The sequence below is a fragment of the Macrotis lagotis genome, chromosome 7 (assembly GCF_037893015.1).
Source record: "Macrotis lagotis isolate mMagLag1 chromosome 7, bilby.v1.9.chrom.fasta, whole genome shotgun sequence".
Lineage (NCBI taxonomy): Eukaryota > Metazoa > Chordata > Mammalia > Peramelemorphia > Peramelidae > Macrotis > Macrotis lagotis.
In genome coordinates this window covers 1,311,544-1,325,026 of record NC_133664.1, presented here as the reverse complement: position 1 = coordinate 1,325,026, position 13,483 = coordinate 1,311,544, and the positions used below count along the sequence as shown (strand labels likewise).

The 13,483-nt window shown below is 51.9% G+C and overlaps 1 protein-coding gene across 1 annotated transcript in view; it reads right to left on the bottom strand.

Moving 5' to 3' along the window:
* The window catches only part of SDHAF3 (succinate dehydrogenase complex assembly factor 3), a 37,468-nt gene extending 27,476 nt beyond the window's left edge, over window positions 1-9,992 (bottom strand). Inside the window, exon 1 of the mRNA XM_074195362.1 lies at window positions 9,819-9,992. Coding sequence (XP_074051463.1) covers window positions 9,819-9,992 — 174 coding nt within the window. The remainder of the gene's footprint in view (window positions 1-9,818) is intronic.
* Between the last annotated feature and the right edge of the window lie 3,491 nt (window positions 9,993-13,483).

The window sequence follows — 13,483 nt, the reverse complement described above, 5'->3', positions numbered from 1 at the left end:
CAGGTGCAATGGAGTCCACATGGAAGGTGCCAATGTCATCCACTGCCACCCAGGCCATCATCCACCATCCTGACTTTCATCCTGCCTCTAGACTTAGGACTGGAAGACAGAGTGAGGCCAATGACTTTGTGCAGACTCATTTCAATCTAATTCACATCTGAATCAAAACATAGCCCTGTGATGTCATTGGTCCTTTTCAAAAACAAAGGCAAACCAACCCTTAGAAATCACTCTGGTAGTACCAGACTTAGTGTCAGCCCCCAACTCTGGAGCTTTCCTGCCACTGGAGGGTCTTCAGGGCCATACCACTAAGAAGGAAAGGAGATAACAGTCCCAGGGTCCTCTGGGGACCTGAGGCTCAGGCTGGGGTGCTGTGTTTAAGAAGGGCACTATCTGGGAAGGGCATGATCCTGAAAGGGCTCTGGCTGGGAGGTCTGTGAAAGGTCAGGAGAGCAGATTCAAGAACAAGAATTCTAAGTCTGGACTTGAAGGGTCTGAGTTCCAGTCTCTGGTCAGCCACTCCTACTGACAAGTTATCTAACTTCTGAGCTTCCAGCAACTCATCTGTAAGATGTAGGGTTTGGACCAGATTTTCTCCAAGTTTTCCATGGTCCTGTGAAGAACTAAGGAAAGAAAGGGAGATTGTGCACAATAAGCACAGTTCTGAAGATATAAAGGGAGCAAGTCTCAGGATATTTAAAAGGAAAGAAGTACACCAAATACTCCATTTAAAAAAAACTCAAAACTTGCTATTACCCCAAAATACAACCAAGATAATACCCAGATCCAGAATCTTATTTGACCAACTCTACAAAATCTTTATGAAAATAATCTCCATGAAAGAAATAAAAGGCATCCTTGATAATAGTGATGAGAGGAAAGCAATTTTGCACAAAGGAAATTTTTAGCAGACCACACCTTTCTAGTCATACAACTAATTGCCTGGAAAAGGCAAAAATCCAAGATTCTACTTTGCTCAGTTTCTGAGAGAAAAGAACATTTAATTCAATCAAGTGATGTTATTCCTTAGAAGACTTTCCTCACTGCATATATCAAAAGTATATCACTATCTGTGAACTACATAAAGGAGGTTGATCGATTTATTGGCTGACCCTCAAGCTAAACATAAAGGAGTGTTTTTTCTGGCATTGTTTTCAATGTCTGATTCAGGGTCCAAATTGAGGGAGATTCCCTAGATTGCTGGGTCTGGGGCTGTCCATAGTTCATTTAATCATATATGTGTATGTATATAAAATGTCACATTTTTAATGAAAATACCTTTAGATTCTCTGATAGATAAACCTCAAAGACCACTGCAGGAAATTTAAATAAAATTTAATACTCTCATGATATAAAAAAGCTATGGTTTTAAAGTTTCTCTTAAAGAGATCAAATATACTGTTTCTTTTAAACCTTGTAACAAAGACATGCTTGTTTTTTTGCATTCCCCTTAGGTCTCTTTTTCCATTAACTAAGGATCATATCTTGAGGATCATTCACGGAATGGAAAAAAGCTGTAACATTATTTATAAGAGGTTAAACAAGCCCAGTTAATTAAATCTTGTACCACATCAACATACAAGAATAAACACAGAAACACTGGCCTTGGGAGCAGGCTGTGTAATAGAAAAGAAACTATTACTTTCCCACCTGCAGGTGGTGCTGGTCCTATCGAGCAAATGAGTCTCCCACACCTAGAAATTCATCTACTGAAAAGAGAAGAGGGCAAAGTCTCAAGGATCAACCCCCAGTCAGGTCAATCGAAAACCAAATTGTGACTCTCTCAAATGAGCTGGACCCTGAGCAGCTCCTAAGTTGCCAAGATGGAAAGGATCTGGGATATCAAGTCCCATTGTCAGTCCTGGTGTAGAAATTCTATGCACCAAGAACAATGGCTGAGTAGACACTTAGAACTTGGAACCCCAAGCTAATGTCAAAGAGGGATTTGAACCCAGACCTATCCAAAACTGACACTTGACTTAGCCATGATGCCTCTTAGTTTTGTAAGGAACTAAGGAAATGAGCTTTCTAATCATTTCATTAAAAATAATAGCAATATTCTAAAAAGATGAAAGCTAAGGTTTCAATTTTGCTGATGCCTATTTGAATATTAACTGCAGTTAGAAAATAGAAATGTGAACCACCAGAGGCTATCATGTGAAGTCCTGATGAAGACCACTGCATGCAAAAATTTTTTTTTCCTTTCCCCTCCAATCTCAGAGTCTAATAAGCATCACTGTTGTCAAGACAAAAAAGGCTGCACTTACAGGAAGGTCTAGGACTACCTTGTAACGGAAAAGAGAAAAAGTCACAATTTCTTCTAAATGGCTCCTGATAGAGAGTAAAACACTGGCCTAGAGTCAGGGGAGTGTCTGACATGTCTTAACTGTGTGACCCTGGGCCAGTCACCTGGCCTCTGTAAAATAATGGTTGAACCAGTTCTGGTTATTCCCTCCCAGAACTGGGGGTGGGTCTGTTTTCAGGATGATTAATGGGTTCTGTTTTCACATTGCACACATTTACACCCAATTCCAGATCAGCCCCACACTGGGAGAACTCTTTTGAGAAAGTTTAGTCAAACTAGGAAGGCAGTGGTCCATCAAAATGAAAGGGTTTTTTGCAGAAATAAATCAATAAACCTAAGATTAAAAGGGAAACCATAAGCTGAGAAAAGTATCACTTCCAAGATATACGAGAAATCAATTCAAATTTCCAAGAAAATGAGTCATTCAACCAATAGATAAATGGCCTAAAGATATGAACAGTTCTCAAGAGAAGAAACCCAGGCTATTGATCATGACACTAATGACAGAAATGCCGATGATAGCCATTCTAAGCTTCCCACCTCCCACTTCATCAGATTGGCAAAAAAGACCCAAAAAGGAACCAAAAAGGAAATACTAGAGGCATCACCAATGTGCTCACTGTTGGTGAAGTTGTGAATGAATCACCAGATCTGGAAAGCAATCTGGACAGGGTAAAGGAAGGAAGATCCCCTGGGCACACTCTTCCTGAGAACAGCTTCTTTCTGGGTGGAAACTAAGAAATGGCTGCATAGTTGTACCCTACACATACTTAGCAATGGGGTAAGGAATCAGAGATGAGAGGAGACTCTTGTGAGCCACCACTGACTGAAGGAGGCAGGGCCACATTCTGCCAGCCTCCCTATGGGGCCTTGCTCTCAAATTATTGGATGAGAACCTTTCCTGGAAAAAAAAAGCTTTAACAAGTGAAGAGGGTGGGCTGGCCCTTCACAATTAAGGGCATCTGATGCAAAAGTTCTTTGGGCACCAGCTTGTGCACCAGAATTGGGGGGGGGGCACCCATGCAGGGGGCCTCCCTTCATCCTCTCTTTGACATTCAATCTTTCAGGGTAGCCTGGAGCCCAGAGGCATAATCACTGATGCTGGCCTGAAAGGTACTCTAGGGGCCGAGTGACAGGGACCCACAGGGACCTGACAGAGCAGAGATCTGAGCCCAGGATGCCGAGGCCAAAGCCTCTGTGGGGCTTGACTGGGCTACTTCTCGTGGCCTTCCAGTGGCCTGAGTTCAGTCCTTTGGTCCCCACTCTCTGGTCCTGGAAGCCCTCCAGTGTGGTCAGAGCACCAGGATCCCTTGTCCAGAGATATGCTCTGGACTGTCACATGATTGGTTTCCTCTCTTCCTCATCTGAGCAGAAGTTCTGCCTCTTTCTTAGCTGACAAAGCTCTGAAAAAGCTGTTTCCTAAGTAGCCACCTTGGGCCCACCTGCTCTCCCAGTCTGTCTTCATGGAAATCCCCACTCCTTTCCATCAAGGAATTAGCCTAAGAGGTGGGATAGTGGGATTCAAAATCAGGTCTCTTGATCCCAGCTTCTGACCTTCTTTCCCTCAAAGCCCCAGACTCTTGTCCACACAGATCCTCATTAAAGCCCCCCAACAACCTTTCCACTGAGTTTTTCCCCCAATAGGACACCCCATTTTCCCCATATAGAGATAATGCCAAACTCTATGAATTTTTCACTCCAGGATTATGATATTTCTGTGCATAGCCTCCTTAAATTCCCTAAAGGAGGAAAAGAGGAGAGAGTGGGAATGGATGTGATGAGAAGGAAGAAATATTTCTGCAGTGTCTATTGTATATAGGCACCATGCTAATCATTTTACAAATATTCTCTCGTTTCATCCTCATCAAGGGTAGGAATTGAACTCAGGTCTTTCTGACTCCAGGCTCAGCACTCTAGCCAGCTGCCTCCTTCTTGAAAAGACTATCCATTCTCAGTATCTCTTTTACATTGCACAGACCTGGTGATGAAGAATTATTCCCTAATCTGAAGTGAAGATGATATATTTCTGAATTACTGGATTATGACACTTTACAGGTTAGAACAATATTTAAATATTCAATATTCAAGTCCCTTTAATTTTACAGATGTAAAAACAATCATCCTCAGAGATATGCCATTCAACCTTTGCTGTCCAAGGCAGCTAGGTGGCACAGTGGATACAATACTGGTCTAGGAGTCAGGAAGGCTGGAGTTCAAATTTGGAAGTTCGAACCTGGCTTCAATAATTTGACATTTACTAGCAGTGTGACCCTGGGCAAGTCACTTCACCCTGACTTTCTCTCCTCCAGGGCTATCTCCAATCAACCTGATTCCTATCTGGCCACTGGGCCCAGATGGCTCTGGAGGCAAAAATGAGGCTGAAGACTTAGCAGAGTCTACCCTCAGTCAGATGTAAGTCATGTACATGGCATGGCATCACCTCCTTGAGGTCATGATCTTCTTCAAAAACAAAGGGAAAACATTATCAATACTGTCCAAAGCACCCAAATCCCGCAGGTCCCTCACCAGGAGTCACCTGGAATCCTCACTCTCTCTCACCCTAAGATTCAATATGGTGCCAAGGGGGGCCCACCTCTGCTCTCTTCCACCTCTCCCACTTCTCTGGGAGATTTCACCTCTGCAGCATCTCTGGGAGAGATCACTTCTGCAGCATCTCTGGTTGGTTCCAACGTGCTGGATCTCTGGGAGATTTCTCCTCAGTAGCATCTCTGGGAGAGATCGCCTCTGTAGCATCTCTGGTTGGTTCCAACGTGCTGGATCTCTGGGAGATTTCTCCTCAGTAGCATCTCTGGGAGAGATCGCCTCTGTAGCATCTCTGGTTGGTTCCAACGTGCTGGATCTCTGGGAGATTTCTCCTCAGTAGCATCTCTGGGAGAGATCGCCTCTGCAGCATCTCTGGTTGGTTCCAATGTTGCTGGATCTCTGGGAGATTTCTCCTCAGTAGCATCTGTGGGAGAGATCGCCTCTGTAGCATCTCTGGTTGGTTCCAACGTGCTGGATCTCTGGGAGATTTCTCCTCAGTAGCATCTCTGGGAGAGATCACTTCTGCAGCATCTCTGGTTGGTTGCAACGTGCGTGCTGGATCTCTGGGAGATTTCTCCTCAGTAGCATCTGTGGGAGAGATCGCCTCTGTAGCATCTCCGGTTGGTTCCAACGTGCTGCATCTCTGGGAGATTTCTTCTCAGTAGCATCTCTGGGAGAGATCGCCTCCGTAGCATCTCTGGTTGGTTCCAACATGCTGGATCTCTGGGAGATTTCTCCTCAGTAGCATCTCTGGGAGAGATCGCCTCTGTAGCATCTCTGGTTGTTTCCAACGTGCTGGATCTCTGGGAGATTTCTCCTCAGTAGCATCTCTGGGAGAGATCACTTCTGCAGCATCTCTGGTTGTTTCCAACGTGCTGGATGTCTGGGAGATTTCTCCTCAGTAGCATCTCTGGGAGAGATCGCCTCTGTAGCATCTCTGGTTGGTTCCAACGTGCGTGCTGGATCTCTGGGAGATTTCTCCTCAGTAGCATCTCTGGGAGAGATCGCCTCTGCAGCATCTCTGGTTGGTTCCAACGTGCTGGATCTCTGGGAGATTTCTCCTCAGTAGCATCTCTGGGAGAGATCGCCTCTGCAGCATCTCTGGTTGGTTCCAACGTGCTGGATCTCTGGGAGATTTCTCCTCAGTAGCATCTCTGGGAGAGACTGCTTCTGCAGCATCTCTGGTTGGTTCCAACGTGCTGGATCTCTGGGAGATTTCTCCTCAGTAGCATCTCTGGGAGAGATCGCCTCTGTAGCATCTCTGGTTGGTTCCAACGTGCGTGCTGGATCTCTGGGAGATTTCTCCTCAGTAGCATCTGTGGGAGAGATCGCCTCTGTAGCATCTCCGGTTGGTTCCAACGTGCTGGATCTCTGGGAGATTTCTTCTCAGTAGCATCTCTGGGAGAGATCGCCTCTGTAGCATCTCCGGTTGGTTCCAACGTGCTGGATCTCTGGGAGATTTCTCCTCAGTAGCATCTCTGGGAGAGATCGCCTCTGTAGCATCTCCGGTTGGTTCCAACGTGCTGGATCTCTGGGAGATTTCTCCTCAGTAGCATCTCTGGGAGAGATCACTTCTGCAGCATCTCTGGTTGGTTCCAACGTGCTGGATCTCTGGGAGATTTCTCCTCAGTAGCATCTGTGGGAGAGATCGCCTCTGTAGCATCTCTGGTTGGTTCCAACGTGCTGGATCTCTGGGAGATTTCTCCTCAGTAGCATCTCTGGGAGAGATCACTTCTGCAGCATCTCTGGTTGGTTCCAACGTGCTGGATCTCTGGGAGATTTCTCCTCAGTAGCATCTGTGGGAGAGATCGCCTCTGTAGCATCTCTGGTTGGTTCCAACGTGCTGGATCTCTGGGAGATTTCTCCTCAGTAGCATCTCTGGGAGAGATCGCCTCTGTAGCATCTCCGGTTGGTTCCAACGTGCTGGATCTCTGGGAGATTTCTCCTCAGTAGCATCTGTGGGAGAGATCGCCTCTGTAGCATCTCTGGTTGGTTCCAACGTGCTGGATCTCTGGGAGATTTCTCCTCAGTAGCATCTCTGGGAGAGATCGCCTCTGTAGCATCTCTGGTTGGTTCCAACGTGCTGGATCTCTGGGAGATTTCTCCTCAGTAGCATCTCTGGGAGAGATCGCCTCTGTAGCATCTCTGGTTGGTTCCAACGTGCTGGATCTCTGGGAGATTTCTCCTCAGTAGCATCTCTGGGAGAGATCGCCTCTGTAGCATCTCTGGTTGGTTCCAACGTGCTGGATCTCTGGGAGATTTCTCCTCAGTAGCATCTCTGGGAGAGACTGCTTCTGCAGCATCTCTGCTTGGTTCCAACGTGCTGGATCTCTGGGAGATTTCTCCTCAGTAGCATCTCTGGGAGAGATCGCCTCTGTAGCATCTCTGGTTGGTTCCAACGTGCTGGATCTCTGGGAGATTTCTCCTCAGTAGCATCTCTGGGAGAGATCGCCTCTGTAGCATCTCTGGTTGGTTCCAATGTTGCTGGATCTCTGGGAGATTTCTCCTCAGTAGCATCTCTGGGAGAGATCACTTCTGCAGCATCTCTGGTTGGTTCCAACGTGCTGGATCTCTGGGAGATTTCTCCTCAGTAGCATCTCTGGGAGAGATCACTTCTGCAGCATCTCTGGTTGGTTCCAACGTGCTGGATCTCTGGGAGATTTCTCCTCAGTAGCATCTCTGGGAGAGATCGCCTCTGTAGCATCTCTGGTTGTTTCCAACGTGCTGGATCTCTGGGAGATTTCTCCTCAGTAGCATTTCTGGGAGAGATCGCCTCTGTAGCATCTCTGGTTGGTTCCAACGTGCGTGCTGGATCTCTGGGAGATTTCTCCTCAGTAGCATCTCTGGGAGAGATCGCCTCTGCAGCATCTCTGGTTGGTTCCAACGTGCTGGATCTCTGGGAGATTTCTCCTCAGTAGCATCTCTGGGAGAGACTGCTTCTGCAGCATCTCTGGTTGGTTCCAACGTGCTGGATCTCTGGGAGATTTCTCCTCAGTAGCATCTCTGGGAGAGATCACTTCTGCAGCATCTCTGGTTGGTTCCAACGTGCTGGATCTCTGGGAGATTTCTCCTCAGTAGCATCTCTGGGAGAGATCGCCTCTGTAGCATCTCTGGTTGGTTCCAATGTTGCTGGATCTCTGGGAGATTTCTCCTCAGTAGCATCTCTGGGAGAGATCACTGCAGCATCTCTGGTTGGTTCCAACGTGCTGGATCTCTGGGAGATTTCTCCTCAGTAGCATCTCTGGGAGAGATCACTTCTGCAGCATCTCTGGTTGGTTCCAACGTGCTGGATCTCTGGGAGATTTCTCCTCAGTAGCATCTCTGGGAGAGATCGCCTCTGTAGCATCTCTGGTTGTTTCCAACGTGCTGGATCTCTGGGAGATTTCTCCTCAGTAGCATCTCTGGGAGAGATCACTTCTGCAGCATCTCTGGTTGGTTCCAACGTGCTGGATCTCTGGGAGATTTCTCCTCAGTAGCATCTCTGGGAGAGATCGCCTCTGTAGCATCTCTGGTTGGTTCCAATGTTGCTGGATCTCTGGGAGATTTCTCCTCAGTAGCATGTCTGGGAGAGATCACTTCTGCAGCATCTCTGGTTGGTTCCAACGTGCTGGATCTCTGGGAGATTTCTCCTCAGTAGCATCTCTGGGAGAGATCACTTCTGCAGCGTCTCTGGTTGGTTCCAACGTGCTGGATCTCTGGGAGATTTCTCCTCAGTAGCATCTCTGGGAGAGATCGCCTCTGTAGCATCTCTGGTTGTTTCCAACGTGCTGGATCTCTGGGAGATTTCTCCTCAGTAGCATCTGTGGGAGAGATCGCCTCTGTAGCATCTCTGGTTGGTTCCAACGTGCGTGCTGGATCTCTGGGATATTTCTCCTCAGTAGCATCTCTGGGAGAGATCGCCTCTGCAGCATCTCTGGTTGGTTCCAACGTGCTGGATCTCTGGGAGATTTCTCCTCAGTAGCATCTCTGGGAGAGACTGCTTCTGCAGCATCTCTGGTTGGTTCCAACGTGCTGGATCTCTGGGAGATTTCTCCTCAGTAGCATCTCTGGGAGAGACTGCTTCTGCAGCATCTCTGGTTGGTTCCAACGTGCTGGATCTCTGGGAGATTTCTCCTCAGTAGCATCTCTGGGAGAGATCACTTCTGCAGCATCTCTGGTTGGTTCCAACGTGCTGGATCTCTGGGAGATTTCTCCTCAGTAGCATCTCTGGGAGAGATCGCAAATGCCCACTCCTGCATTTCTGGTGATTCCCCTCCGCATGCCCGGGCCACTTTCCCTCCGCAGCCTACTGACAGTTTTATCACACCCCCCACCTCCCCCTCCAAGCCAAGCGCAGCTGGGTCCCCTCGCACCCGGACCACCGCATGACTGCTGGAGGGTCCGCCTGCCCCAGGTCTCCCCACGCTTCAGTCACAGCCCCCTACTCACTAGAGGCCGGTGGCTCCCTTTTACCTCCAATATCCAGTAAAAGTCCTGGCTAACCCCCCCCCCGGCTCCCTCCACGCACTCCTGGGCCCCGCGCCCCCGGCCAAGGTCTCCAGGCCCGGGAAGCGTCTTCTCCTTGCTGTGACCCCCGGCCCCTTTCTCAGTGCCGCCAGCCGCGGACAGCCGTGGGGTCCTCTCCTCCCATCCCCCGCGTGTCCCCCCTCTCTAGACCTGCTCAGTCCCCCCACTCTGTCCCCCCAGGACAGGTGCTGCCCCTGTCCCCAGGCCGGCCCACAGCAGGCGCTTCACCCAGGCTGGCAGAGAGGAGGTCGGTACACAGGGGGGTGGTTAATAAATGCGGGGCCCCGCGGGCGCCCCGGGACGGCGAGGCCGGGAGGAGGCGCACGGACACGCGTGGGGCACACAGTTGGCGCTGCATAAACGCCGCCCGCCGCCATGCTCCGGGGCCGTCGGCATCCAGCAGGCGCTCAATCCAGGCAGGCTGCGCCCCGGGGCCAGGGCGCCCGCGCACGCGCAGACTTGCCTCCCACTCGCCGAGGAAGCGCAGCGCCTCCTGGCGGCCAGCGTCTTTGTGCCTCCGGAACTCGTCTTTCACGTACTGGTCGCCGAGGGCGCGCAGGTCGGGCGGCAGCACGCGGTGCAGCGCCAGGAGGCGCCGGTACAGCGCCCGGACGCGGGACACGTGCGGCCCCGCCATGGCGGCCCGGCGGCTTCGCTGCGCCTGCGCGAGCGGACCCGGTGCGGGGAGGGGCGGGGGGCCCGGTGCGCCTGCGTGCGCGGCTCGGCCCCGCCCCGCTCCGCCCCGCCCCTCCGCTCCGCCCAAGCCCACTTCCGCCTCCGCCCTCGGAGGCTCCAACTGCGCCTGCGTGCCGCACGGCCTCTCCGTTCCCCACCGCCGCCTCTGAACGGCCCCGCTTCCGGCGGTACCCAGGGCGCCGGCGCACGTCTCCACGCCCAGACCGGCTGTGTCTGCGCACGCGCACCCTCCCGGGTCGTCTCCGGCCCGCGGGCCAGCTCGCAGTGCGCCTGCGCCGGGAGAGGAGCGCGCGCTGGAGGCGGAAGCAGGTCGGGTACAAGATGGGCCAGAGTCGCGTGCCGGGCTCGACGTCCGGCCCCCGCGCCCCCGAGAAGCCGGGCGAAGCCCCCGAGAAGCCGGGCGAAGCCCCCGAGAAGCCGGGCGAAGCCCCCGAGAAGCCGGGCGAAGCCCCCTCCCGGGAGCGCACGCCTCCTCCTGCAGAGGAAGTGAGGCCTGGCCCTTCCAGCTCACGTTTAATAAACCCTAGTGTCGGGGCCCCCGGGGGCCGAGGACCCCGAGACGGCGCAAGGCCCCCGGGCACCGAAAGGGCCTCAGTGACCAGGAGAGAGGGGGCGGGGCGGGGGATGGAGGGACCCAAGAGCCGATGCCCCTGGGCGCGGTGCCGATGCCCCTGGGCGCGGTGCTGATGCGGTGCTGATGCCCCTGGCCGCGGAGCCGATGCCCCTGGCCGCGGAGCCGATGCCCCTGGCCGTGGTGCCGATGCCCCTGGCCGCGGTGCTGACGCGGTGCTGATGCCCCTGGCCGCGGTGCTGACGCGGTGCTGATGCCCCTGGCCGCGGTGCCGACGCCCCTGGCCGTGGTGCCGATGCCCCTGGCCGCGGTGCTGACGCGGTGCTGATGCCCCTGGCCGTGGTGCCGATGCCCCTGGCCGCGGTGCTGACGCGGTGCTGATGCCCCTGGGCGCTGCTGATGCCCCTGGCCGCGGTGCTGACGCGGTGCCGACGCCTCTGGCCGTGGTGCCGATGCCCCTGGCCGCGGTGCCGATGCCCCTGGCCGCGGTGCCGATGCCCCTGGCCGCGGTGCCGATGCCCCTGGCCGCGGTGCTGACGCGGTGCCGATGCCCCTGGCCGCGGTGCTGACGCCCCTGGCCGCGGTGCTGACGCCCCTGGCCGCGGTGCTGGCGGGGTGAAACCACCTGAGGGCAGGGCCCGCGCCTGGCCGGCCACCGTGCCTAGGGTGCCCACCAGTGAGAGGGGGGTGCTGTTCTCCCCAGAATCCAGAGGAGGAAACTGAGGCAGGGTGGTGAAGCGGCTAGCCCGCCCCGCCCCCAGCTAGGGAGTACCCTAACTTTCCGACCCCAGACTGGGGGCTCTGCCCCTGAGTCTCCTTGTAGTGTCCCTCAAATGTCAGCCTCTGGTTCCTGTGGGAAATGGGCATCCTCATCGATGCTCACTTCCCGGAAGGGAGGGGCTGGAGGAAGTGGGGAAGGGAAGAGGGCTGGGGCAGTGGAGGACCGGGCAGGGGGCAGCCCCGGCTGTCTTCCAGCTGACTCCTTTAAGCGTTTCTTCTTTTATGGCAGAAGGCAGGATTTCGAAGAGAGGCGCCCTGGCCTGCCCTGGCGTGCCCTGGCCTGCCCTGGCCTGTTGGCACAGCCACCAGCATTTATGAAGTGCTTGCTAACAGTGGAACACAACAACCCCTAGGTGACTGGGCCACCCACCCTGCGAAATTCAAGGAGCTCACATTCTGTAAGACTAGCCTTAAAAGGAAGCTGTAAGGCAGGAGAGAGGGAGGGAAGACTGGTGAGAACAGGGTCGTCCCCCCCCCCCCACAGGGCCATGGTGAGAGAGAGGCAAGGAGCCCCTGACTGCCACCCCGGCTAGTTTTCAGACCAATCCAAGATGGGAATGCCCTTCCAGGGTGAGAAGTTGAGTTGCCCTGGTTGGGATGGTCATAGCAGAAAGATTGGTTCCTTCCCTCAGGTTGGACCTTTCCTTTGGGCACCTTCTCAATTGAGATAAAGAAAGGAAATCCCTCCACCCAACAGAAATCAATGTCTGTCAGAGTCTCAGGGAGAAGGGGGAAGGGAACCTTGGGGTGGTTTTGTTTGCTTTAATTGAGGAAAAACATTTGCTTAGAAGGAATCCCAGCCTTATTGTAATAGCTTTTATTTGCTATTCAAACAGACCACATTAAGGAAAATTCTGGCAAGGCTTAAACGGTACTGTGGCTATTTTATTTCAGGAAATTCTTTCTAACCATACATCATCTGTTAATATTCTTGTAAATTGGAAATTAATTTCTTGTTCCATTTTGCTTTTTTCTGGTTTCCCCTTTGAGTCAGAGAACATGTATTATAAATATTATTTTGCGAGCTGAAGTTCTTATAAGAAAATAGAAAAAATATTTTTCCAATGAATTAATAAAAATGAACTTGTGTATTCAGCCTGAAGGGAGCAGTAAGGCCCAGACTACATGACAATGCCAGTGGAGCGTAGGCTCGGCTTGGCAGAAATGAGTAGCAAGAGGCTGTTCAATTGGAGGAAACCTATTACCTGGTCAGTTGCCATAGTGGGATGTTGGAAACAGTGGGAGGGGGACTGAAGGTCCTGAGAAACATCTTTTCAGCCATATGAAAAGATCAAGACTTTCCATGATTCTAAGCTGTTGGCTAACTCAGAGACCCGAGGGTACTCTGGTACATGGGTCACAAACCTGCCAGATGCAATGTCTTTTCATTAAGTTGTTCTCATTAGAAGCAGCTCCATATTTGGTGGGGGTGGATAAGGGAAGGGGTCTGGTGCTCATCAGTCTCATTCAATGCTTTGGCTTTGTAGTAACAGGGTCTTGCCTTTCAGCCATAGATCATAGAGGTTTGGAGAGCATTCTGACCCAAGGAGAACCTCAGCCCCCCAGTTAGTTTTCTGGTGCAGAGCAAAGGGTGAGGGGCAACTGAACACTTTTTATGCCTATTCTTAAAGGCCTCTGCTTCCATGGAGTTTCCCTCAACTATCTGCTGCTGCTGCCATTATTGGTGCCTGATCTTTGATTTCCCTGGCTTCCTCATCGGGTCTACCTTTCTTATTCCTGTTGGGGAGGGGAGTTTTGTATCTTTCCTCTACACTTCTGCTCCCTTATAACTGTCTCCTGTCTCCCCCTTTCAGCTAGAACATCCCCACTCTCTCTCCTCCAGTTCCCCTTATATCTTTCCAGTACATCAAGATACTCCACTAGTGCCCCATCTCAATCTTGCTCATTTTGTGCTTCAGCCTATATGCAGAAAACTGTGAATCTGGAAGTTTCTTTTTCTCCCTGCTCCCTCGCCTTCCATGAGGGTTCCCTCTGTTGTCTTATCATACCATGAAGATGGTCCTCCCAAGCCTATAGCACTGGAGCACAAGGCCAGACTGGTGTGCCATCCTAGCAAGGCT